The sequence below is a fragment of the Dasypus novemcinctus genome, chromosome X, assembly GCF_030445035.2.
Source record: "Dasypus novemcinctus isolate mDasNov1 chromosome X, mDasNov1.1.hap2, whole genome shotgun sequence".
Classification (NCBI taxonomy): Eukaryota; Metazoa; Chordata; class Mammalia; order Cingulata; family Dasypodidae; genus Dasypus; species Dasypus novemcinctus.
In genome coordinates, this window is record NC_080704.1 from 172,497,895 (window position 1) to 172,525,704 (window position 27,810).

Below are 27,810 nucleotides of genomic sequence, written 5' to 3' on the forward strand. Positions count from 1 at the left end.
ATAGTCACAATGCTTATAGAAAATGATATGCTACTTTCTGTAAAGATAGAGTGGCAGTTTCTTCAAGACTTTGACACTTTTTCTGTATTGATGCTGTAATTTTTGAGGGCTATCACAGTGCTGTAAGATATATTGCAATGAAATATGCCTTTACCCAAATATATCCTGTTTAAAAAAGAATGATCTAAGGGCAGTAGAAAACTCTTAGAGCATTTTAATTGGCTATATGTGAATTACAAGTATCTGAAAAGAGAGGTTGTTGTTGATGGTGATGGTGGTGGTGGTGCTGGGGTATGTGTGTGTGTATGGGGTGTTCGAGAAATAGAGAGAATGGGGTGATAATTTCTCTCAGCCTTTGTTCTCTGCTCTGTGAAATGAGGGGACAGGATCTGTTGACTTCTGAGGATACTGCGATGGTGAATTTGAGGTATCACCTTGGCTGAACTGTGGTAGCCAGTAGTTTGGTCAAACACTGGCCTAGATGTTGCTGTAGAGGGATTTTGTAGATGTGATTAACATCTACAATCTGTTGACTCTCTAAATAAAGGAGATTACCCTGGAGCATGTGGATGGGCCTCATCCAAGTAGGTGGGCCTCATCCAATCACAGTTTGAAGGCCTTTGGAGCAAAGCCCTAAGGTTTCCAGTGGAGGCAGAAACTCCGCCTCAGACTATGACATCAGATCTTCTCTGAGCTTCCTGCCAGCTGTCCTGCCCTACAGCTTATGGCATTGTACCCTGACTGATACAGATATCTTCAGCTGAGATATAATGTCCTCCTAATAGTGTGACTAGAACACAGCAGACGCATGTAAAAGTTTGAGATAAAGCATTATATGCTTTCAAGTGGCAAATTGTTAGTTTACTTTAATGAATCAAAACTTTTAAAAGTCAAATATTTGATTAATTGCATCATTAATCTGTTCCTGTTAGCTGATTGAAGCAAATTGTTTATTAAATTAATTTGCAGTCGGCAATATGTAGATTTGTAATTTAATTAAAATCCCATTATGTATGTTTTGTAAGACAAAAGGCACATTGATGGAGTGTTTGATGAGTGAAGAGCATGCCAAGGGACCAGCTCAGCTGCTGTAATGACCCTTTACCAGGCTCTCGGCTACTGGTTCCTCTCATTACCCCACGCATACGTGTGAATATGGCTCACGCTGTCCTCAGGGAATGTGAAAATCATCGAATTTCGGAATTGAGCAGCCTTTCCAAGATCTTTAGGCTCTGTTTCCTAGCCTAGGAGACCTGTGACCTCTTCTTGAGCCCTTGTGGGAACAGGTAGCTCACGTCAGCCTCAGCCTGTAAAGGCTAAGTCGGGCTGGCTTTTCTTTGGGTGGAGCTGAGCTCTCTCCCACTGTCCCGTGGGCTCTTTCAGAAGACTGCTCAGTCTTCCCCAGGAATGCCCTTCAGAGATTAAAAAATGGCACCTGTGTGTGTCTTGTCTTACCTTATTTATGGATAAATATCCCCAACTCTTTCAACCAGTGTCCATGGGACAAGGTTTTGCGCACAGTCTTCTTTCCTTGAAGTGGAGAACATTCCATTTTTTTTCCCAATAGACCAGGGAGCAGAGGACCCTAAGAAATGTTCCCTGCTCTTGTGCAGGCTGATGAGGCTCCCTGATGGGCAAGGTTATTTTCTAGAAAGGTCACCCTTTCCCAGGAGGTACTAAGTTTCTGTCTGGGCTTTGAAATGCATTGGGGACCACATCAGCACAATCTGATTTTGATTTTCTGGATAAAAGAGGGGGTCAGTAACTGGGCAGATAAAACAAATAACATGCATTTGCCTTTGTACTATAATTACAGAGAATTTGGTGAAACATTCTTCTTTCTTGTTTTCCTCAAAGATTTCCCTCAAGCTTGTGAGTGGGAAACACTGAAAGTTGCCTGGGAGCAGATTCCAAGGGAGTTTCCATTGTTGGGGTCAGCTTTCTTCCCTGCATGCCTGCAAGGTATAGGCTATATTGTAGAAGTATAGAAAGTTCCTGTTGGGCACCTCACCACCCCCTTCCAACTTTCCAGTGGATGCTGGGGCCTGGGACTGAATCTCGCTCGCAGATACCTGACCTCTTCTGCCCCTTGTTCCCAGCCAGCCTGCCCTACTGTCCCCCTTTTTAAACTCAGGATTCTTGACACAAAATCAAGACAAGCTGCTGGTGGAGTCCAAATAGATTCGTCCTTACCAGCCTTTACGGGCGTTCTCTCCTTGCAGCTCTGCAAATCTCTGATTCAGCCTAATGTCTTCTTCACAGCTGACATTCCAGAGCTTGCTTTCTCTGCTTGGGCCTATGTCTTTCTCTCTTCCCCAGACCCTTAGCAGGTGAACTCATCTTCTGTTTAATGAAGGAGATGTGCCATTTTGGATGAGTTTTGTAATCTTTTTTCCATTCCATCTGTCATAGTGCCTCTCACTGCTCTAAAGTATCTGTGAGATAGCAAAGGCGGGGAAGAAATATCCTGCCACCTTTTCAGATTGCTCTCTCCATGAATATTCTGTAGTGTTCTTGGCATTTTTTTCCTCCTCTTTATATAAGGATTCAGGGTTCCAGGATGTATTAGTCAGGGTTCTTTAGGAAAATAGCACTGACAAGAGATATCTGTAAATAGTATGAGACTTTATAAAATTGTCTTACATGACTGTGGAGATGCACAAGTTCAAATTCCATAAGGCAAGCTGCAAGCCAGGGACTCTGATGAAGATCCTCCATGAGTTCCCCAGGAAACGTTGGCCCTCTGAAGTAGAGATGGTAATTCTCTCTCTGAATGCTGAAATCACTTCTCCTTTAAGGGCCTTCAACTGATTGGATGAGATATCACTTGTTACTGAAGGCAATCTCTTCAGTTGATTGTATATGTCATCAGCCTCCTATGCAATCAACTTACTGATGATCAAAGTCCATGAAATGCCCCTTTATTACAATTAGCTCAGTGCTGGCTTGACCAAACAACTGAGCAACCGTCACCTGGCCATGCTGACACTTGAAACTAACCATCATATAGGAGATTTTGCTTGCCTAAAGGCAGGACTATACAAACTGTGTCCTAATATCTGCCATATCCTAATATCCCTAATGAAAGAAACCCCTCCTCGAAGAAAGTCGTGAGGTTATATTGATCAACTTTCTGAGTAAACCAATGAATGAAAGGAGAAAATATTTCCTGATTTTTCAGAAGATTGCTTTAAGAAAGTTTTCCAAGAGAAGAAAAATGGTAGAGTTAGACCATTTATTACTTACATAGAGGAAAGAAGCAGCAGCTAAAATGTCAGTATCCTGTGATCTTTGCTCCCCTCACAGAAAAAAAAAAGGGGGCCAAATGACTGCAGAGTGAGTTGTGGGATAACTCTTAGCTTGTGCTTGACTTCTGCAAAGTTTTGTTTTTCTGCAGCCCTATTCTGATGGGCATGGGGCAGAAAGCTCATAACACATGGGAATCTAGGAGGCAATCAGAAACTCTCCTGACTGCCTCCCAAAGGAGACAGGGAGGGGAGTGGGTGATAGCCTCATTGCTGTTCCTCCCAAGCTGCCAAGCCTGTCATGTTCTAGAAAGATCCTCTGGTCTTCCAGCAACCAAGGCTCAGATTAGCAGCAGTTCAAGCCATTGCCTCTGCAGACAGAGACATGCACCTACGATGATAAAGGACCAGATAAGGACTAATAAAGTTTCCTCAGTGGACGTGTGAATGCCTACCTCTGTGAGATGAGGAATTTCATTGAAATGTAGCCATCATTTTGGGTTTCACTGGCCTATGAATCCAGGAGTGAGAAACCGAAACTGATTTCTGTTGACCTTGAATGCTAACTTAATAATCAAATAAATACCTTGATGTTAAATACTTAAGCAGAATTTCATTAAAATCTCCTTGACATTAAGCCAAATTTTGAAGTGAATTGGAACTGGTTTGCATTCCTTAAATTGGTCTTTCTTTGAAAATAATGAAAAAGTGTTAGAGTCTTGGCCGAATTCCAAAGAATGTGACTCAACTTGTTAAAGTTAAATTTTAATATTTACACATTACATAGTGTAATATTTATACTAGGCAACAGATTGGGAATGTAGAATTCAAAATAGGATACACTTTGACTTGGAATTACAGTATGGTACTCATTAAACCCAGAGAATTGCAGGTTATCTAACACGGAGACTGGGACAGCCCAAGCAAAAGACTTTGAAATAATATAAACACTGCTAAGCCTGCAGTTCTAGGGTGTACTTGTGTGTTGGGTTTCATTGCAATGTGCTTCATAAACTGGCTGCTTGTTGACTGCTGTTGAGACACTTTAGGGAAAGCTGGCTTGCATATAGCACCATCTACTAACTTGGACAATAATGAAGTCAGGGAGCTGGACTGGCTCAGGGGTGTTGCGAAAGGGATCAACTTACAAGTGGAGAAGGTGGGGGAAATGACCAACAGGCAAATGCAATTATAGAATCCCAGTGTGTAGGATCGTAAACGATCCAGTACAAACAGCTTGCTTGACATTTGAGAACACTGAGACCCAGAAGGGCAAATGATTTGCTAGAGGTCACAGAGCTAGTGGCAGGACTGAGATGGAAAGCAAGGCCAGGACACTCCAGTCCAGCGAGCTTTGCCACCCTGAGATGGAAACCCACAGTTGCTTATCTGAGGTTTTCCAATTTTCAGGTATATCAATAAATAATGCAGACTCTTCTGGGTGTAACATGTCTCCTTTTCTTGGATGTGATGGCTCAAAGGGCATTCAAGAGTCAGTTCCTTTCAAAACCCGCCAAGTTGGGACTCTAGGAGAGCTATGAAAAACAGCAGCAAATCCAAGTCCAACTTGTGAGGTCGGGGCACCCGGCGGCTAAACGTGCCACTTGGTCAGAAATGGGATTGTGGAGTTGGAGGGCTGGGAAGTTTAACTGGGTGACATCTCTGGTCTCTTCTCGTCTGAGACCCTCTAATGGAAACGTGCCTTCCCTAAGTCTTGATTGCGAGCATACATGCTTACACATAGTCACCCCATTAGCATTCACTGCACCCTAAGATTCAGCGACATTGTTGCTCTAATAACCTCAGATTTGCTGACCCAACACCACTGCGACAGACAGTTAAAAGGTAAAGCGCTCTGTCAATCGGTTGGCCTTTTAGTCTCCACACCCTTCCTTCTTTATTTAATAACTCTCTCTGTCTTGTGCCAAACCATGGGTTTCCCTTGTAGGCTCTCTTAGTTTCTTCTTTCCTAAACAGAATCCCACACAGCCTGGAATATGGTAGCGTTTTCTCATGGAGTGGGTTGCTTGCAGACTCTAGATGATTTGTGATCATTTTAAAGGAAACGCCCCCAACTCGTTTCATCTGAGTCATTTCCTGCATAAAAACCACAGGAGGAGAGGCATGATCTTTTTACTTCTTCTTGGATCTCCCCTTTCTTTCACAGAAAAAGTGAGCTGATGGCACTGAATTGGGATTGGCAACCAAAGGGGTGGCCCAGTGAGTGAAAAGAGCACTGATTGAAGAGTTAGGGGAGCTGGGCTCCAGTCCGAGCCCTGCCACTGGCCCAGGTGTGTGGCATTGGGCCACCCACTTCCCCTCTTAGTACTAGGGAAAAACAAGGGCTTTGATCAAGATACCTTCTAAAGACCCTTTGATTGAAGGCCCTTTTCATGTTCAGTTTTCTCTAGTTTTCATGTCCCTGTTTGCACTACAATAAAGTGTTTTGCAGGTGTTTGTTTCCTTTCAGGGTAATCTTGCATCCATTGGAGGATGTAGTGTTGTCGCTATTTTTGTAATGTCACCGAACTGTTTTATTAATCAATACATTTGATGGGTTAATGCGTAAGATGTTATAAATTAGTATCCACTGATTTCGTATTCTGGTAATATGTATACATGATGAATCCATCTTTGATTGTTGCGCTCAACTACAATGTAAGAGGCCAAGTGCAGTCCCACTTATCCTGAGCAATGGAGCATCTAGTTATTGGAAGTCATTTAAATGTCTTGTATCAGTCTCTTAAGCTACTTGCATATGAATAGAAAACATTGTCAGGGTCACTTGTGGATGGTTATTTTTATTTAGCTTTGCTAAGCAAATAATCTATAAGTGGGACCTTCACCCTCTTAGCTCCTTCTCTCACAGTTCTAGTGTTTCGTTCTTTCTCTTAGTAATAGCAAGGATGATGTTAACACTCCTGAAGCAATTTACCTTTGACAGGATTTTCACATACATTATCTTATTTGAGGACCATGGCAATCCTTGGAGATAGCTTGGGAGAACTTAAGTGGCTCCAGTGACAGGCATCCAGTGACAGAGCAGGCATGGAGGGGCCTAGGCCTTCAGACTTTGCCCTGCCTTATCCATTGGGCAATTTCCATGTGTGAGGGGCTTCGGGAAGGGATAATGGAAAGCCTCAACCAATCATTCGCATGCAGACATTTACCACAACTCAGAATTGTGAAGCTGTACTATGTGTCACCTCACAGTTTTAGGCACTGCCAGGACAAAGGTGAGTAAACTGTGGTACCTGTGGTTGCCAGAATGATGCCTCTCCTGAAAGACATTTGTGTCCTAATCCCTGGAATCTGTGAATGTTACCTTACAGAGCAAAAAGAACTCGACACATGGGATTCAGTTAAGGATCTTCACATGTCAAGAGTGTCTGGAATTTTCCAGGTGGGCCTAGTGTAATCTCTAAGCCCTTGTAAGAGGGAGGCAGTCCCATGACCCACTGGATGGACTGGGGGAGAGTGTAAACTATAATGTGGACCATTGACCATGAGGTACAGCAGTGCTCAGAGATGTATTCACCAAGTGCAATGAATGTCCCATGATGATGGAGGAGGTTGTTGTTATGGGAGCAGTGGGGTGAGGGGGTGGGGGGTATATGGGGGCCCCAAATTTATTTAATGTAACCTTTAAATAAAGACAAAAATCAAGAGGGAGGCAGGAGGGTTGGAGTCAGACGAGGCGACTGACAACAGAAGCAGAGGGCAGAGACAGAGAGAGATTGATCTGAAGGTGCTCCATTGCTGGTTTTGAATACTGGTGGCTTCTAGAAGCTGAAAAAGGCCAGGATGTAGATTCTTCCCTTGAGCTTCTAGAAGGATCTCTAGAAGGAACACAACACTGTTGACATCTCTCTCTGAGCCCAGTGAGTCACGGTTTGACCTCCTGAATTTAAGAGGATACATTTGTGCTGTTTGAAGCCATTTAAGTTGGTGGTAGTGTGTTCTAGCAATGATGGGAAGCTAACACAGTGCCTGCCTCAAGGAGCTCTCAACCAATGTGGGAGACAGACTAGTAAAGAGTGCGGGCAGAGAGCCATACTTGAGGAGGAGGAGGAACTGCAGGGTGCTGGGTAGTGGAAAGTGGGGCTCTGAGCCCTGCCTGAGTGGCTGGTGGGGTGTCAGGCCAGGCTTCCTCCAAGGAAGTAACAAGGAAGTGGAGCTACCATAAATGGAGCATTACAAGGATTCGCAACTGGGACAGGATTTTCTCTGCATCCCTGTACCCAGGGGTTAGGGAAATGAATGGCTGAGGACCCCGTTTGTTTTGAGGGGTGGGGGTCAGAACAGTACAGGACCCACGGTTCCTCATCAGTCTTCAGTCTTCATCCTGGTCCAGTATTGGGGGGAGCTCTCCCATCTGCTTTCCTGGAGGCAAGCAAGCCCCCCCCCCCCAGGGTGGGAGTAGCTGATAGATCTGTGTGGAACCTACACTGAATGAAACATACATGAGTGTGTGGGTATCTAATTCGCCTAAGATCCATCGACTGAAACACAGCATATATATCAGCCTAATATACAACATCCATTAACTTAGGGACACACTGTGGAATTTGAAACAGCTGAAGCTTGAAGTTGATCATCTCCTTTCTTTCCAGTTTGTGTTAGAGCATACATTACGATGAATGGAAGCAATTACAGGCAGATTCAATGACAGTGCCATCATGTATAGGAGTAGAACCCCTCTAGCCAATCAGTGCTCTGAGTAACAATAAATTATATTAGACTTCCAGTATTACTTGAGCATGTAGGGGGCTATGGATCAATGGGTATCTGATACTTGAAAAGTGCCAACATTCAGTTCTTGTTGAATCTGTAATTAACAAATGAAACTAAACTAATCATAGGAGATTGTTCCTTTGACTACCTTCTTGTTGTCGAGCACACCGCGTGCTGAGGAATGAGTGTGAAGTGCTGCCGTGTGTGGACCTGTGCTCACATATGTCAGCCCCCGAATGCATCCATCAGAACATTCGAACGGTGCACTCCTGCGATAAAACGGTTGATCCTCACAGGCTGCTGATTCAACTGGCTTTGACAGTGTATGTTCATCAATGATTGTTTTATATTAAAAAGGTAGAGTTTAATGTCTGCTACCAATTGGCTGGCAATTTTGCAAGAGAATCTCAGTAAACTGAGAAGGAGTTCTCAAAGAAATGCGTGAAATAGGTGTGGAACAGGTAGGGGGAAAATAACCTGCTGGTGGCTTATGCGAGTAAAATTTCTTCCCAGCCATCACAGGCACCTTGGAAAGCAAACAGGCAGAAGAGGCTTCCAAATGGCACAGGGTTTAAACTTAAAGCTTCTGATAGATGAGCTGCCACTCTATTATTATTTATTCTCTTTAGTTTCTGTACCTGAGAGCTGACTTCATCTGGGAAAAGGGAATTGACATTAAGCGTGGAGTAGCACTTCTGCTCGTTTGCTATTTCAGAGATGGTCACGCATGGGCACCCACGTCCTAGCGCTGTGTTTGTGATGCTCGCTCAAAATATTAGGGACCACGATGTTCAGCAACCACTTAGCATAATTTTGTTTTACTAGTTTATTATGGACCAGTGATACTCAATTGAGTTTTAGCATTAATACGCTCATAATATACAGTGCAGTGCCTCCATATGGCGCATTGGGTCGAAGCATATTAAACATATTACACAAACAGAGCTCAACACCTCACACAGTATTGATCAACAATGCACCAATTAGACAATGCAGCCGTCATGAAAATAAACACTGGCATATGTGCCCAGGGCCTAAAGGAAAATGGAACTGAGGGGACAAAGGAGAAGAGAGAAGGGGCGATGAGGATAAAACAGGACCATGTACAGGACCAATACTGAACTATTTCATCATCACAGGTCAAGCACTGAATCCAGCATCGCTTCAGCCAGTCTCTTTCTTTAGTCCGGTACTGTCCAAGAGAAGTAGACTGTGAGCCACAGACACAAGCTGCATGTTTAAGTTGGAATTTTCTAGGGGCCACATTAAAAAAAATCACAAGAAACACGTGAAATTAACTCTAAAAACGTTTTATCAGACCTAGTGCATGCCGAATATCATTTCAACATGCAGTTTATATAAAAATTCCTTAAGGGCAAATGCTATCTTCTCTTTTGCGTGACATCCCTGGAACCCGGTGTGTACTTCACGCTTACAGCACATCTCAATTTGGCCTAACCACTTTCCAAGTGCTCAGTTTCACTTGGGCCACAGTGTCTACCATATCAGACAGTGCAATTTCAGATTATTCCATTACAATTTTATCATCTCCTCCTATACTTTATACCCCTTTGGTTAGGTGGTTTTTTAGGAGGCAGTAAAGGTAGGTTTGAATGTGCTCCTCCATCCCCTGCTGCCCAAACTCCTATGTGCCGCCCCAATCTTTCATTTTCTACAAAGGCATAATTAGGGACTACCAGGTAGTCCCTTAATAGCCATGGCCCATAGAAAGCTCTTCTTGGAAAACATTAAAATACTGCCTTGTGGCCCAAATAATGCTTCTTACTTCTGACCCTTAGCCACTCTTCCCGTGCTTTGGAAGAAGAGTAATAGAGAGCACTTTGCAATTAGAATGCCGGGTGGTATAGGAGAAAGAAAGAAGACTGCACCTGACCTCAGCAAACCAGGGGTCCCGTGAGCTTTAGGCAGTTAGCTCTTCTGGGTCTCAGTATCCTCACCTGTGAAATGGAAGGTCAGAGTGCCTGCCCTACCTGTTTCTCAGGGAGGCTGCAAATCTCATATGAGATCATATTTAGGCAACAAAAAACTGCCACTCAAATGTAAGGGTCTGTTCCTTTTCAAAAGAGAAGGAAATTTTCAAAATCCGCATCTGCACCAGATCCGGCCATTTATTTATTTTGCAAAGACACTGATAATACCTGGATTCTCTCACCTTCAAAAAAAAATGAAACCATTATGGATAAGGCTAAGCCTCCTCAACTAATCCAGCATACCCACTCCCCCGTCATCGCCCACTGCTAGTTTAAACAAATGTTCTGTCAAGGTGAGAACATCAGGATTATGGCCCAGCACAAGGTATAAGACATGCATTCGGTGCACACCTACTTTTAGACTGAAGGCCGAGCTGGGGAGCTCAGGTAAGCAAATGTCCCTCCCCTTGCCAGCAGAGCACATCTGTACCAACTTGTGCAGTTACAGATAACATGCTTGCCTTGGGTGCGTGTGCACGTGTGTGCGCAAAACTCAAGAATGGGTTACACATGGATGGGTAAATCCAGTGGATCCATAGTAGATGGTTAGGATGAGTCTGGCTCTCATTTGAGTCCACTGTTCTTTTCACAAGATCTAGAAAAAAGCTAGTGCTTTCTTATTCCCATTAATTGACAGGAATTTTGGCTGTTAATGTAGCGTGGCATTACTTGGTGCAGAGAATTTCTCCTCTCTTCAGTGAGGATAGTAAAGGGGAAGAATCATCTGCCACACAACACTGTCATGGCACCTTACAATACTATAATAATAACAGTGATTACGATGATGATGGAAACAGGAGCTGCAATTTGCCCAACAATAAGAAACTATGTCTTCTCTAAAATGTTAAATGTTAAAATATGAGATTGCAAGGCATGGTCCATTTTTGTTTTTGTTGTTTTTTTTTTCACCGCTCTTCCGCAAATAAATGCAAAGTGACAGAAGGATTTTAATAACAATCACAGGCATCCCCAGAAGAAGCATGGTTAACCAAATTACCAACACTGATGTCATTTACATGTGTCATGTTTCAAAAGATGAACATGTTGTTTTAATTTGCTTTTTAAACATCCACAACAGGGTCTCCAAGCATTTAAATAAAACAGAAACAGTTCATTAGAACAGAAGGAAACTCTCTGAATATATTGGTCACAACTTGCTTGCAAGCATTTCTGACAGCAGCCCTCCGTTGAAGAGAAAATTGCACAAATTGCCAGTTATTATCATTTTTAATAAATAAGTTTTCTCTCTCCTCCCTCCCTCCCTCTGGCTGTTATGCGATTGTGTTCAACAAGCATATTTTCAGTGGGACCATTTCTATTACAGAGTGATTGAGCTCTGATTTACACATCAATTACCCACCTTCATGGAGATTTTCATGCTCCCCTAGCTGACATCAATGAAGCATAACTGCGTAAACGCTTTATTTCATACCAGTTTTGGATAACTGAGACTGATAACTAATCATATTGAGAGACAATGTGCTATAATGCAGGAAACAATAAAAGCTTCCCTTGGAAATCTCATCTATTCTTTATGAGCTCACCATTCACATGCTTATTTATCTCAGTCGTCCATTTCTTTCTGTAAGGCTCTGTCTCCAGCTTGGTGTCACAAGTAAAAGTTCAAGTTTTGCCCTTGAAGGCCCAGCTTTTGCTAAGGCCAAATTCTCATTTTACAGCTTCCCCAAAGAACTGAGCATCGTACCGCTTTCCTGCCAGTGCTGAAGATGGGTTCTGTCAACCCTCCCATGGACAATCTGCAGGAAGAGTGCAGCCTTGTCTTCACATTGATCGTTTACTCTTCTGTGTTTTTTCCCATGGCATCTTCTGTAGGTGTCGCTTAGTGTCAACTTGAACATGTACATGGGAACTCTTCCACTGCTTAAGTCCCAGCTGTAGCTCAGCTGCCTGATTGCCCTTCCTACCCCCACCTCATCCTGACAATGACCCCATGGCTCTCTGTTCACACAGCCATACCATGTGCCAACCAGTATTGTGACTAAATTTTTAAATGTATTTGCCTATTCTGAGCACCAAACATGGAGCCTGGTGTGATGCAGGCACCCAGTAAGTGTTTGTTGATTAAACAGGAAAATGACTTAATCTATTAGTTAATATATTTGCCAACATTTGTCACTGAAACTTGGGCAGAAAAATATGTTTGCCTGTCATTTGTACACTCTGTCAGTCAAAAGATACTTATTGAGAGCTGAACACTGAGCTTGGCACTTTTCCAGATAAATAGGAAGGAGAAATGCATGCTTCCTCTCCTGTGACAGTTTCATTTAACTACTACCATTCTCTCAGACAAAGAAGGAAGTGGGGAAGAAGGATGAGCCAGAGAGTCAAAGGAGAGTTGCACAGGGGCAGAAGGGAAAGCAATGGATAACATGGAATTTGGAGTGAAAAAAGCAAATTTTTAAGGGGTAGGTCATCTATGCCTGCTATGACAAGGCCAGAAGATTCCACTGTGAACTGGCTCAGAAATGCTGTGTGGGAGCTACCCTGACTAGAGGTGACAAGAAGCCTGGAGTCAGGACATTTGGCAGAAGACAGAAAAGCTGGCCATGCCTGGCACTTTGCTGTGTCCTGATCTCAAGTTCCCCTGCCAGGTGGGTCGGTTTGCCACCAGAGAGAGGCAGTGGCCAAAAGGTTAAGGCTTGAGTACCCGTGGATCAAAGGGTTTGGTGAGACATGGAAACAGAGCCAGCTAAAAATTGTCAATTATAAACCCCTCGTTAAAGACATTAATTTCCTTAGTTGCAAAGTAATTAAGAATACTATTTCTGAGAAAATATTGTTTTAAATTAAGCATTGAAATTACCTTGCCTATAGCAAACTGAAAATAAAACACCTTTTAAAAATGCCATTTATGAGAAGCCGGCAGGTTATATTAAGACATTTCCTTGGCAGAGAATTCCTGATATTTAATGGGCATAGAGAGGAACTACTTTAGGCAGCTTTGTCCTAATTCAAAAGACAAAGTTATGTGGAGTTTGGCTGCAGAAACTGTAGGAGGGAGCCGAGGACGTGGCACATGGGAGGCTGGGTGTGGAATCATCAAGAGCTGTGGGCAGCCGAGCTATGGGAAGGCAGGCCAAAGTCTGAAGGGGGAGGGGAGGAGGAGGAAGAGGGCGAAGGAAGAAGGGGATGGGGAGGAAGAAGAGGGGAGGAGGGAGAGAAGGAGGAGGAGTCGAATTCCTGACATACATCATAGATTCTACCAAATGAGCTGCTTCATGAGCCAGAATGCAAAGAAAGCACAAAATTCACTGGAGCCCTCATGAGTACTCAAAGCTCATCACCACTGCTTCTCTCATGGACCCAGCGAACCATTTATGAGCATGGAAATCATATTTGCATTTCCTTGAAGTAGATGAAGATTGAGACCTGGCAGCTCTTTAAAGCTCAGCACTAATGCCAACTCTGATTCAATGAAAGAGAGAATAAGAAGTAAGTTCAAGTTGAGACTAAAGAGTGCTTTTACAAAGTCTGCATAAAGAGAGACACTAGGAGAATAAACAAGCAGGTGGAAAACTGGTTACCTCTCAGCGGCAAAGGGGCACAGGGTGGACACTGACAAGAGCAGGTCTTAGAAATTTGAAATAATTTTGCTTTTTAGATAGCTTTAATTTTTGATTTTATTCACAGTCATCAACAAATAAATACGTTGCAAAGTGGATGTGGCTCAAGCAGTTGGGCACCCGCTAATCGCATGGGAGGTCCCGGGCTCGGTTCCCAGTGCCTCCTAAAGAAGACGAGCAAGATAGCGAGCTGACACAACAAGATAATGCAATGAGATGATGCAACGAAGAGACACAACAAGGAAACACAATGAGAGGTACAAACGGAGTGGAGGTGGCTCAAGCCATTGGACACCTTCCTCCCACATGGGAGGTCCTGGGTTTGGTTTCTGGTGCCTCCTAAAAAATAAAGAAGACAAACACACAATGAACGTATACAGAGAGCAGACAGAGAGTGCAAAGAAGGGGGTGGTGGTGCGGGAGGCAGATAAATAAATAAATCTAAAAAAAATGTATAAAGATATAAATGTACTGTATTCACTCACTGCATATTTTCTTGCCTTGTGGTGTCCATTCAAGGCCCCCTGTTAGTGATCAGAAGGTATTTTCCAGAACTTGAGTCATGTAATTGTTCACGGCTCGCTTGGCTTGACCGCATTGAATGCGAGGTGCTTGTAATGCAATGGTTTGTGTTACCATTGGATTAATGAGCCCTAAGGAGTGATAACGAAGACTCATTTTTAATCAATGGATCTGAACCCAAGTTATTTTTCAAAGATTTTCTGTCAAAAGGGAAGCCAGACATTTAACCTCAGAAGAGGTTGCAAGAGCTGAAAAGAAACTCAGGGAAGCTTTGAGGTCTTTTGTGTCAAGGAATCTTTTCCAAGTAGGGTGTGTGTTTGTGTGTGTGTATGGATGGGAAGGGGCATGATACTTGTCAAGAAGGTGAAAGGGAGAAAAGCTGAGCTCCTCACAGTGGTAAAGAGATACCGAAGCCATTCTGAGATGCCTACGAGAGGAGGAAAGTAACACGTGTTGGGGAGCCAGACACCCCTCTCATGCAGACAGAGCCAGCGGTCCCATTGCACTATAACAAAAGAATTTAATGTCGCTGGAGGGACTGCTTTTCAAGTATATTTTAACAAGCTTCTAGAAACTTGTTGCTGTGCTAAGTACTCTGGCAAGGCAGACAGTTACCTGGGTTGCCAGTCGTGGTCATTCTATAGAAAAGTGGCATTTCCATTAGAAGAATCCTCTAGAAAATGGGATTTTAGTGCACTCTTAACAGTATTTTTGGTAATCGATATCCATTTGAGCACCTACCTGTTGTATGAGCAGAGCTTAAATGTGCTGTTGTACCCCTCAGTGAGGAATCGCTCCCTGCTAGCTTTTTTATTTTTTGGTTAAGAGGGTGGCTTCTGGATTGTGGCAGCCTCCGAGGTTTTCCTGCTGGCGCTACTTGCTAGTTGTGTGATGCTGGGCGTGTTTATCTCCCTGTATCTCATGCTTCTGTGTTTCCTCACCTGTAAAATCTCTCCTAAAAGTTTCTGTAAGGATCAACTAAGAGTATTTGGCCAGAGAGCCTAAAATAGTGCTCAGAGCCAGAGATCAACAGCTAGTTGAACTAGTAGCCTGGCGCCTCACTGCTAGTGTTATTCTGCATGACATGTCTATATTTGTAAAAACTGCTTTTTACGTTCTAGGCCTTTCTGCTAACATCTGTCTGTGGTGTGGATTTCTGCACAATCGAATACCTCAGTTACCCAAAGGTTGCCTGATCCTTGATTTACCTTAATGAAATAAGGAGTTCAATGCTCTTTTCGGGTGCAGGTCCCTCAGATTTAGGCACACCCCACGTCATATATCAATGAGCAGAGCCTGTGCAAAGACCAGAAGTCATTTTATGGGACCCACCCTGGAGGATTCTAATTTAAATGGCCTGGGCTATGACTTGGGCATGGGGATTTATGAAATCTTTCCAGGGTGACTCTGATGTGTGGTCAAAATTTAGAACCACGCTGTAGAAGATGGGTCACGTTTGGAAATACTTAGAATGAGATAAAAATACCCTAATTTAAAGCTTAGTTCAATATTTACTTCTCAGTAAACTTCACATATTACCCATTTTTCTGCCTCTATCTCAGAGATCTATTTGGAATTTGTAAAGAAAACCTTTTAGGGGCTATCTAATGAAATATACTTGGCCCTAGTCTCTTCCTAGATGAGTTTAGACCTCAGCAATTGGGAAATTTTGCTCTAGTTTCTGTGGAATAAAGTGAACTTGTGAACAGATATAGGCAAGTCTTGGGGCGGCATCTCCAATGTTTTGCAGGCATGCCGGATTAGGAATTGGATGAGTGGTATCCTGGATGCAGCTCGCACAGGCTGTGGGAGCTGGAACCATTTTGTGAGCCTCGCTTTTCTCATCTTGAAATAGAGATAATCCCTGTTTGGCTAACTTAGCAGGCATTGCTAAGGATCAAAAGAGTTAATGGCAGCAAAATGCTTAGTGGGCAGGTAAAGCTTGATTAGGGCACCAGTGGTCTCATCGAGTGAATGTGAACAGCCATGATTACGTTATAAATGCCTTTCTCATTCACTGTCACATTTAACCTGCACACTGGCCACATGAAGGGTGGTGGGGAAAGAGTTATTCCCATGTGACAAAGGAGGAAATGGAGAGGCAGAAAGGTAAAGTGATTTAGGAATGACCCAGGCAACTAGTAAGCAAAAGAGTTAGGGCTCCATTCCAGCTCTTCTGAATCTGGATCTGTTATTTCTGGTCATACTGTGAAATTATCTAAATCCTTCTTTGATTGGTGTCATGTTTGGTTTTCATGAGGTTTTTACCATTGCTAGGTGTATCAAGTAATCCTTACGGCTTGAGCATTTGCTTTCTATTAGAGGCCTTCCAACAGCATTTTGGGTATTTGGTAGTCTAGTCAAAATAATTGTGCCCTAAGCCTGAATCAGATTTTTTTTAAGTATTTAATATTTTCCTTACGATCTGCATATGACATTGCTTATTCACATTTAGAAAGGTTCATTTTGTTTAGATGAAGAATGTTGTAAGTGACTTAGGAACCTCAGAACTTTCCCTTAATGAGTAGAAAGTCTAAGAGGAGACATAGAAAACCCAATTAAATCATCATCAACTCACAGGATTGAACCTCACTAAGTGAGCATGGTGTAAGAGAGGACCAGGAATAGCCATGCAATGGAATATTATTCAGCCAAAAAATGGAATGAAGTTCTGATACATTCTGCAACATGGATAAACCCAGAAAACATTATGCTAAGTGCAAGAAGCCAGTCACAAAAGGTCATATATTATACAATTCCACACATACGTAAAGTCCAGAAAAGGCAAATCCATGAAGCCAGAACCTAGGTTAGTGATGTCCAGGATCTGGGGGGAATGGGAAATGGAGAGTGATTGCTAATGGGCACAGTGTTTCTTTTTGAGGTGTGGAAAATCTTCTGGAATCAGATATGTGAATATATGGGAACTGCTGAATTGTACACTTTAAAAGGGTGAATTTTAAGATACTTGAATTGTATTTCAGTAAAGCTGTGATAATGGAAAAAAGAGAGGGAGGATCAGAAGATAAAGGGAGTTGGGACAGAAATGGGGTGCAGGCAGTTCTTGGGGTGTCCAACTGACACCACAGGAGGATGATTTGACATGGTTTCTGGAGGAGCTGTATCTGTGGTTCCATCTTCAGAAAGGGGGGAATGAGATATCCTTACAGTGCCACCAGGCAAGTACTCAGCCTGTTTCCCAACAGGACTTATAGAAGAATTGGTATAGATACTTTTCAAAAGCACCGATTTAAAGAAATCCTAAGAACAAGCATGGACTCATTTCCCTAAGGCCTGAAGATGCTGGAATGGTCAGGTGAACCAAAACATCTATAGTAAATGTCTTGTGTATTTTGATTACTTTGATGATTTTTTGATGATTTTGATGAGTTTTGATAATTTGATATTGATTTTTTCAAATTTTGTGTTATTTTTCATGAGAACCAGCATCTGTGGGGAGAAAGTCCATTGGCTGCAGAGAGTGATTGTATGCAGAGTTTTCATTGCGTCTCAGTATGACTTTGGTTGGTTCCACTGATTGTGGAGAGTAGTTTTTGAGATTGGGGTTGGCTCTTATTTCATGTTTCCCACCACTAGAGCCAGAAGGCTCTCTTTGCTTCCCTGATGATAGTCTGCTTTTAACCTTTAATTTGGAATTCAGCACTTTGCACTTAGGTGCTCATGGATATTGGCAGACAAAATAAGTACATAACCTGGAGTTGATTTTGCAGGTATTAAATAGCAGAGATTTCCTTCTTTTTCTTTTTTAACTGAAAAAATGTATTTAGAGACTAGCTAAGCATCAAATTCAAAATAAGACTCAGTATTGAAATAAAATAGGATGTGAAACTCTGGAAAATGTATTGAGTATAAATACCTACAAACTGTGTAGAAGGCAGAAATTCATCAACAGAACCACAAGGAGAGAATTACAGTTTATGTTTGTCCCTTGGGTGAATTAAATATTTATTTTTTATGCTTTTACATTGATATTAGACAAAATAGAGGTGTTTTAGTGCCAGTTGTGCTAGTAAACAAGGTAGACTGCATTATTTACCTTCGTGTACATCCTTAATATATAAAGCGTGTATTGTATGAGTTAGCAGCATTTTTAAACACATCTGTCATTTTAAAATATCAGTGTTTTTTTTCAGTGTTTCCCTGAGTAGCTTTTTCAAATAACCGTCATCAAGTAGAGTAAACAATGACTGTTAAACTTCATGAAATATACAAACTAAATGGACTTAAACTGGTTTCTCCTCCCCCTCCCCCAGGCTCTCCCCACAGATGCAGTTAATTTTTACAACCCTTTTAGGGTCTGTACATTTTGGTATAAGGACACTAATGGGTGTTCTATACTTGAATCCAAATTAAATTAAATTTAAGTTTTTCCCTACTGGCAATTGCTAATAAATCACAATTCTAAGAAAAGTTGACCGCAGAGTGCAAGCAAGACTTCATTCTTTTTTTTTTTAAGATTTTATTTTATTTATTTCTCCCCCCCCCCCCAGTTGTCTGTTGTCTGTGTCCATTTGCTTCGTGTTCTTTTTTTTTCACTTGTGTTGTTGTCAGCGGCATGGGAATCTGTGTTTCTTTTTGTTGTGTCAGCTTTTCGTGTGTGCGGTGCCATTCCTGGGCAGGCTGCACTTTCTTTCACGCTGGGCGGCTCTCCTTACAGCTTGCACTCCTTGTGCGTGGGGCTCCCCTACACGGGGGACATCCCTGCGTGGCATGGCACTCCTTGCACGCATCAGCACTGCGCGTGGGCCCGCTCCACACCGCTCAAGGAGGCCCGGGGTTTGAACCTTGGACCTCCCATGTGGTAGACGGCCGCCCTATCCATTGGGCCAAGTCTGCTTCGCAAGACTTCATTCTTGAGACAGATGGAAATATGGGAGGTAGAAGGGACAAACCTTGGGGTATTAGGAAGAGAGTGAGGTTGAGAATGGGAAAACCTGGTTTCCAGCCTCCTCATCTGCACCAAACGTGCGGTGGGACTCCTTACCTTTCTGAGCTCAATTTCCTCACTTGTAAAACGAAGGAGCCAGAACTAGATGATTGCTAAAGTCTCTTCCTGGTCTCACAAGTCTTTGTTCGAGAAGACTCGGCCTGCCCTTGTCAGCTACCACTATAAGCTAATATAGAACTTTCTCCATCCCTGTGAATGTACATGTTACCTGAGTTTTATCATTCCGTGAATGCACCTGTGGATGCTAATAATGATTTTGGGGGTTCCCTGAGAACAACGATAGGAGAATATATGAGAAAGGAAAAGATATGTAGAAAAAATTAGTTGAATTTAAGAAAGGCTGAGTATAATTTAGAGAGACACAGATTTGAGTCTTCCTTGGCCACGACCTTGGCTTGGGGCACCTCCCCTCATTTGTGTGGGAAACATCTGAGCTTGCTAAGAGTGGCAAGACCTTGAGTTCAGCTTTTGCCTCAGCTTGCCAATATGTGGGTGAGTTTTCCTGTCGATGGGGCCAATTCATTCAGTCCTCATGAGTCTGCGTAAACTTGAATCGTTCTGACCAATAATATAATGATTGAGTCCCATTTCTGCCTTGAACATTTCTTTGTGGCAGCACAGTCCTTTTTCCTTTTGAAAACAAGCCTGGGAGTGTAAAGACACATCAAATCAACAGGGGACAGACATATGCTTCCTTGTGGCCTCGGCAGGGCTCGATGGTTCAAACACAACCTGCCTGAATCATAAGAACTTTAATTGGGTAGATAAAGAGGTCCTCATAATTATAAACTGCAGTAGGTATAACAAGAGGCTAAATATATAGCTGTGGTTTTAATTAGCTGGTGCTTCAAATTAGTAATTTTGGTTTCAGTCAGAAATCAGTGACGTTATACACTGTGGAAGCCTCATCACCACGTAGCTCATTCCTCCTCACGCCTTGCCGTGTGAAGCTCTCAGTACAACACCATGCTGAGCACAAAAGGACCAAGTTGGAGATATTTGGTTGCTTTCCAAGAGCAGTGGAACTCTGCGCAGATGCAATGCATTCTGGCCAGAGCTATGAGCATTAACTGTTCTTTGTTACATGTGTTGCAAAAATGCAGCGGGCAGATTTGCTTTCAGTGGCTAACACCAGTGTGCATGCTCAATCTGTGATGCAGATTTTCATCTTGATTTTGTTAGATAAAGACCTGATGCAAAATGCAATCAAGAACCTCCTAGCAAATCTACCTAGGGCCTATGCACTGAAAGAGCCCTTACTGCTGGCCCCCTTGAAGGCTTCTCAAGCCGGTTGAAGCCCGTTTCCTTTTCTTCTTTTGTTTCCCTTTGGCGTTTTAATTATATCTTTTCCTCAGAGGAAAAGTGCTTCAGTTCTCTTCATGGGAGAATGAAATGTGGCCTGTCATCTGGAGGAGGCAGGTGTGTGGAGTGCACAGCTAGCTAGGAAATGGACACCTTGTTCACCTTACCTGGAAGCATGAGGATTGGTTCTCATTTATGTGTAGAGAACCATCTGCTATGGAAAGCTCAGAAAGTACACGTCCTCTTCCTCCTTTGCATCAAACCCTCGACCCCATGATGTACCCCCCCACCCCATTCCCACCCCCAATCTTTCTTCAGTTTTGAACAAATAAGTGGGTGTGGCCTAGCCTCAGCCCCTACGTAGTATTGAGGCACAATGTCATGCTCTCCACTAAATAGACTGAAGATGGTCCGATGTCTGGTCGATTCCACATCCGCCCCCGATGCAGAGGCATTGCGATGCAGGGCAACTGTTTAGGGTTCTGATCTTCACCTTTTGTGAATGGAATGAGAAGTGATGCTGGACAAGGTCTTAGCTGTGGATGGCCGCTAAGACTACAAATGATAGGCTGCCTTCTAAGATTTGGCCACTTGCCTGGCTGTGCGGGGCCCAGAGCTGAAGCCTGGGCTCTGGGTAGGCCTCTGTGGGTTGGTTTTCTTTGGTTTTACCCAGGCAGCAGTCGCCATGGCTGAGCAGACTGGCGGGTGGCCCAGAGAGCTCTTCCCTATCTGGAGTTGTTTGTGTTATGAAAGTGTAATGTGCATTTAAGCATCCTATAAATGTTGCCACTGTTTTAAGAATGGCGAGATGAGGTGCTGTTTATCTGGACGTGAAGGCTAGCGAAGTCACTTGGCATGTGACAGTTTGGGGATTCCTGTGGAGAGAGGTCAGTGATTGTGTGAAGTGGCATCACCCACTCCATGTAACTCAATACCTAGTTAAGCCACATGGGTATTTCATGCTCTGGGCTCTTGCTTTCATGAGTGAAGGAGGCTTCCAGTGATAAGCATAAGATTTGGGATGTATTCAGAAGCCGTCGACTGTACTTTTATATCAGTATGTATCTTTAGTAATTCCGTTAGCTCTTATGTTCATTTGCATGCCAATTATCTAATTAAGTCTTAACCTGGTAGTTTTAATATGGGGAAAGAAACCAACGTCTATACAGCACCTGCCAGGCATTTTACATACATTTATATAGTTTACATTTTCCCCTGTATATATCTTCTTCTCACTTTGGGTATGATTAATATCAAAAATGGGGGGAAAACCTCACAACAAACAAAATAAAATACACTATTCTAAGGTTGTAGGTTGTGATTTCATTTGCACAGTCTTATATGATGCAGAAAATAATTGTTTCCTTAGTAAGAAAGTGTTCAATTCTGCAAAATCCAAGGGCCCAGCATCTCTCTGAAGAGATGTCTGGACGCTCTTCTACTGATCCTCCAACAGGAAATCTGGCAGGGTGCTGTAGATCCCAGACTTCTGGAACCTTTTAGAATATGTGTGAGTTAAGGTCATTCAAGGCTCTCTCACCTCCTTACACTATTAATAGTTCCAGTTCAAGACCGAACCCTTTCTTTGTGAAGAATTTCCCCTAAAGGCAGGTTTGATTCCAACTAGGAGAAGACCAAAACAACAACCAGGAACATGAAAAGGAGTGTGGGTCAGGATGGAGGAATAGAGTATGGATTAGAGTGGACTTACTGATATTCTGTTCATGAACTATTGTGATTAGTAATCGAAGAAAATGTGGCATTGGTGTGGAGAAAGGGGCCATGGTGGCTGCTGGGGGTAGGGAGTGGGAGGAAGAGATGAGATGTGGGGGCTTTTTTGGGACTTGGAGTTGTCCTGGGTGGTGCTGCAGGGACAGATACCGGACTTTGTAGGTCCTCCCATGGCCCACTGGGTGGACTGTGGGAGAGTGTGGGCTATGGTGTGGACCATTGACCATGAGGTGCAGTGGTGCTCAGAGATGTATTCACCAAATGCAATGAATGTCTCATGATGATGGAGGTGGTTGTTGTTATGGGGGGAGGAATGGAGTGAGGGGGGTGGGGGTATATAGGGACCTCATATTTTTTAATGTAATATTCAAAAATAAATAGAGATAAGAAAAGGAGTATGGGTGACTAAGTGATTTTGGGGGGTGGGGTGCGGGTGGGGAATGAAGGCCCCTGAAATTAAGCCCTTAAATTCTCCTGCGATTTCAGTTCAAGCACAGCCTAACTCTGGGTCTGTGCTCAGCACGGAATTCTGTTCTCCCACTTCATACTCAGACAATTCCCTGCCCTTAGGGCTTTGTGACATCTGTGGATTCCGAGCCCTAAACAGTGGCAAAGCCATGCACCTTTCATTCTGTACCTTTCTGTACAGTGGTGTGACTTTTGCCTAATATGTAATCTCTGGTAATTTCAAGCAAGGACAAAGGGAAAAGACTCTGCCATCCTTCCGTGTTCGCACATGCGGTTGCTGACCAGCTAGTCTCCGTTTTCTTCCTTAGGGTCTTAAATCCAGTGGGAGAAAAGAAAAGACTTCTCGGCTCTCCATGCAGTCTTCACTTGGGTAGCGTGGCCTCCATATTTTTTCTTCCGATTGATAATGAGAGAGATCTAAATTACTTAGATGGCTAATTAACCTCCTTCTTCTTTTGTCTTTTCCTTCTTTTCATGTCAGTCACTATGAACAAGACCGCAGTGCCCTTAAAAAAAGAGAATGGGAGCGGCGGAATCAAGAAGTCCAGCAAGAAGAGGATCTCTTTTCTTCAGGCTTTGATCTTTTTGGCGAGCCCTACAAGGTAGCTGAATATGTCTGTCATTTATCTTTCTGGAAAATGGTTGCTGATTACATTTTTGAACTCTCTTATCAGCATTTAATCTGTCTTTGAAACACCTAGATCATTTCTTTGGGAGAATATGTTTCACAAGGGAAATATATGCATACCCTGTATTAAGGGCAGTTGCAAGTTTCTGGAGGTCTTCAGACAATCTCCATCTTCTTAGGGGGGGTCACAATTAAATTAGTAAGAGACTTGTGAGATGTCCTGTCTCTCAGGATCTCTTGAATGTCCAACACTTGTGATAGCAAGGCAGCTCCTGTAGGCTTTTTCAGAATGTCGGTGGATGTGACTGTTTCTCCTCCCAGCCATTGCCATCCATTGTGAGATCCCTGCTTGCCTTCCCCATTTTAGGTGGTTAGCAGCTCTTCAATGGTTTGAGCACTCTTTGAAAAATCCCTCTTCTAGGAGAAAAGAAAAAGCCAGTCATTTTTTGTGGTGGTTAATAACCATGGGTTAAATGATGACTTCAACCAGATGGGGTAGCATAACTAGGTTGATTGCCCAATGGAGTACTGGCTAGTGGGTAACTCCAATAATGATCCTCCTGGTATGTCTACGGGTATCAACATAACTTTTACTTCCAGTTATACAATGACGGCCTTGGAACTTTTCCATTTGTGGTGGGGTTTGGGGGGAGTGACTGGGAAGAGGTTGTCGCTAGAAGAATCTTACTGAATTTCTGGCAGCTGGCTGGTTTTTATTGAAATGAAGTAGCATTGTAATTTTCTGTAATGAAACAAAAAGTACTATTTAAGAAATAAACGAATAGAGGAAATCTTGAAGATAATGACTTCTGGATAAAAGAAGGCTCTAAATGAGGACAGTAGAGGCCCCAATACAACTCAGGAGTAGACATGTAAGCTGTTTGGATTGGCAACTGGCAAGCCCTGAGTCATACAGCTTTATTCAGAAAAAGGAAGCAGTTCTTGATTGCGGCTCTTGGGAACTTTCCAAGTTTGGTAAGTCTGATAAAGAGGTTGCGCTTAGTTTCACAACTCAACTAGTAGACTTCAAGCACTCAGCAAAGTAGAAACCTTAAAAAATCATTTTTTTTCCAGACTCAGCTGATGGAATTAACATCTTACTTTTGAATGTGTGTATTTAACTATGTGATTAGTTTAGCAGACCTTTCTTGAAGGTTGGCTGTGTGCTAGTCCCTGCCCTAGCCCCTTTGTGTACAAAGGGGAGTAAGGCATAATCCCTGCCTTCAAGGAATCTGTCTTCCAGTGCCATGGTGCATGGCAACTGCTAGAGAGGTAAGTAGCAGACAGAGCAGCGAAGATGTTGTACCTCACGCCAAGGAGTTTGGCCACGATTCTGTACACGAAGAGAAGTCATTACTAGTTTTTTAAGTCAGGGCATGGCCAGGAGCAGAAGTGCATTTTTAGTAGGATGGTGTGTGGAGAGTGGAAGTTGAAATAATGGAACTGGGCATCCAATTGGACATGGGGAGCGTGGGCTAGGAATGTGTCTCAAGTCTGGGATTTCTGATGATGGTGGTATCATGAATAGGTTGATCCGGAGGAGAACAGGATCGGTGTGTATAGAGAGAAATAAGGTACTTTCAATAGGAGCATGTTGGGTTTGAGATGCCAATGGGATACCAAGGGAGAGCTGTCCAGTAGGTATTGGGTATATGGGTCAGGAGCTCAGGAGAGTGAACAAGGAAGAGATATAAGTGTGGTCACAGAATAAGTGGCCCTGGAAGCTGTGAAAATGGATCAGACCATTGAATCTGGTAGCCGAGTAAGAGGAGGGGCAAGGAGGGAAGCCTGAGGAGTAGCGACATTTAAGGAGTAAAAGAGGAAGCCAGGGAAGAAATCTAAAAAGGAGTGACCTGAAAGGTAGGGAGAGAACTAGGAGAAAATCATTTGGCTTGTGGAGGAGGGATTTGCTAGTTGCATGTGTCAGAGAGGTCGGGAAAGGAAAGAACTCTAAAGTGGCTGTTGGAATTGGTAGTCAAGGATAATTTGTGACTATAGAGAGTGTTGTTTTATTTGTTCATGGCCAAGGGGATGGTGGGAAGCCAGACTGCCTGAAGTTGGAGAGAAAATGGGCAATGGTAAAGTAAGGAAAGAGAGTCAGAGGATATAGAGTTGATCTTGCAGAGAGTTTTTTTGAATGGAGGGAAGAAGGAAGAAAGATAAGGTAGAATGTAAAGGGAGAAATTGCATCAAGGACAGCTTTTCCTTTTTAAGTGAGAGAAATTGAATATGTTTAAAAGTTGATGGAAAAGAGCCAATGTCAGTGGGGAAGGAGAGAGAAAAGTTACATGAGAGATGATAATGAGTGGAACAAAGTCCCAGAAGAAATTAGAATGCAAAATCTAGGGCAGGTGAACAAAGGAGGGAGATGAGAATGTACCATTAGGATGTGAACATAGTAAGAGAATGGAAGGAAAACTGGGGGCAGGATGAGAAGTTGCAGCAATTCTTTTTTTCCAGAAAATGGGAAGAGAAACAAAGGATGTTAGTGAAAGGGCTAGAAGCCTTGTCATTTTGGAGAGGAAGAAGGAACAATCAGATTCATTTTCCATTTTATCTTTGGATGGGTTAGGCTAATGAGCTTCAGTCAAAGAGGTGAATTCAAGTTCCACCCCATCCTCAACACTATTGTGAAGTGTGGAGTACTTGTTTTATTCCCTGTTTATAATTTTAATTCATGATGAATGAATGCTCCTGAACCTTTAAGGCAAATGTCAGCTCTTGTTAACAAGGCCTGCCATATAGAAACATAGCTATTTTTAGGGGGCAGCAGTGTCATTTTGAGTAGCAGTTGGAAATCCGTATTATCAACATTGTCAGCGGTTTAAAAATGTCATCTGTCTTGATATTACAGGGATACATCAGGTAGAGTTGCAGATGGGAACATTTAGTCTAGTGCAGGGGGCAGGCCTGTTGTGTGATGAGTAGCTTATCATAAGCCTTTGAACTTCTTGACACGGGAGGACCTTTCTTCCTGAGTCAAGACTATAAAGGAAAGGGAGAGTGCTGAGTGACCTAGTAATTTTTTTCCTGTCACTCTTGCTTGGGTGATGGGTTGTCATTCTGTGCTATGTCCATGTTTAGGGCTCCCTGGGAGATCACTGGGGAGTATGCCTTGAACCTCTCCTATATGACTGGTATGGGCATTCTTGCAGTATCTGGACATTCCAGCAGCCATGGAAATTCTAGTGCTGGCTCATGGTCCACTGATAATGGGGACACATTACAGTGTTTCCCAAGGGTTATACTGGGGATTCTTATCAAATGAAAAACCAAACTCCCCAGTGGTGGAACAAGACATGCAGGCAACTTCTTGCCAGCCAAAACATGGATCACGTGTCCAATAGCGTCAGTAGTTTATCAGTTCTCCAGGAGTCCTTAGGATCCTAATCAAGCCCACGGCCCTTTCCTGGTAGAAAGAAGAAACAGGGCTCTCTCGTGTTCCTCACTGATTTTCTTTCCCTTCTTTGCTTCCCCTCTACTGCCCTTGAATTGGAAAGAATACTGACCACCCCCAGATTTGGTTGGTGGTTAGGGAAGCTTTCTGCGGGGCTGCTTTTGTGTAACTTCTCAAGTTCCAATCTAAGTTGGGCTATGCTACTAAGAAATATGGTATTTGAAAGAGTTTGGAAAATATGAAGCCATTCGACATGTCCAGGGCGGTGTGGAAAGAGTGAGTGGGGTAGGGAATGGGCCAAGTGCCAGCTGTGTGCCTGGCACTGCACTGGGGCTTTATGTATGCACTCAACATTCCCTGCGACAACTCTATGGCATAAGCATTTTGCCTGGGCTTCGCATGAGGAATTGGACTACCAGAGAAGGGAGGTAGCTTGCCTTGTACGTTCATATCCTAGTAAGTGGTGAATCTAAACCTTGAACCCAGTCCTGTGGGATTCTGTGGCTACAACAGGATGCTGTTGGTTTTCTGACAGGAAGTGAGAAGACCTGGTAAACTTACTTGCTGTGTAACTTGGGGGAAGAAACTTCATTTCTCTGACCCATAATTTCCTCCTCTCTGAAGTGAAGAATATTACCTAATAACGAAACACATTTTGTAATGTTTCATGGCTCAGTAAGAATGAGGAAACTGAGGCACAGAGAAATTAAGGGGCTTACCTGTCATTATTTGGGTCTGAGCTGCACCACTGCTTGATTCAAACTGGGAAACCTTGCTTTGAAATCTGTAAAGTGCTATGCAAATTCAACATATTAGCATTATTATAATTAGAGTAAAGAAAGAAATAGTAATTTACAGCCTAGAGAGATTAACTGTGAAAATATTAGAATTAGAAAAAAAAAGTAAAGCAACTCATGGATAACCAATCACTTCCTTTAGTCACAAGGAAATAAAAGAAAAAAATGAAGCTCAAAACTTAAATTATTTTGCTCCTTTTATGAAAAAGAAACACGAAGGTAAAATATTCTCACAGATTACTCTTGCATTGGAATTATTCTCCTGGCTTTTATATAGCATTAGAAGCAAGTGGAGGAAAGTTTGTATTTCCTAAAGTAATGAGAGGCAAGACGTTTAAATGAAGGAGTGCTGTTAGTCATGAGCCACAAACCAGACACGTAATTTATGCCTGAAAATACTTGGACAATGCACTTCCGTGATGATGGAGAAATTGCAATTACT

General features: G+C 42.9%; 1 protein-coding gene across 5 annotated transcripts in view; it reads left to right on the top strand.

Annotated features, from left to right (window-relative positions):
• AFF2 (ALF transcription elongation factor 2) overlaps positions 1-27,810 on the top strand; it is a 497,989-nt gene that overhangs the window by 139,346 nt on the left and 330,833 nt on the right. For 4 of the 5 annotated variants that reach the window (XM_071213173.1, XM_071213175.1, XM_071213176.1 and 1 more), the window contains exon 2: positions 23,028-23,148. In XM_071213173.1, the coding sequence (XP_071069274.1) occupies positions 23,028-23,148 (121 nt within the window). Of the gene's footprint in view, positions 1-13,702; positions 13,812-23,027; positions 23,149-27,810 lie in introns of those variants that run through there. The other variant, XM_071213174.1, reaches the window with a different exon arrangement.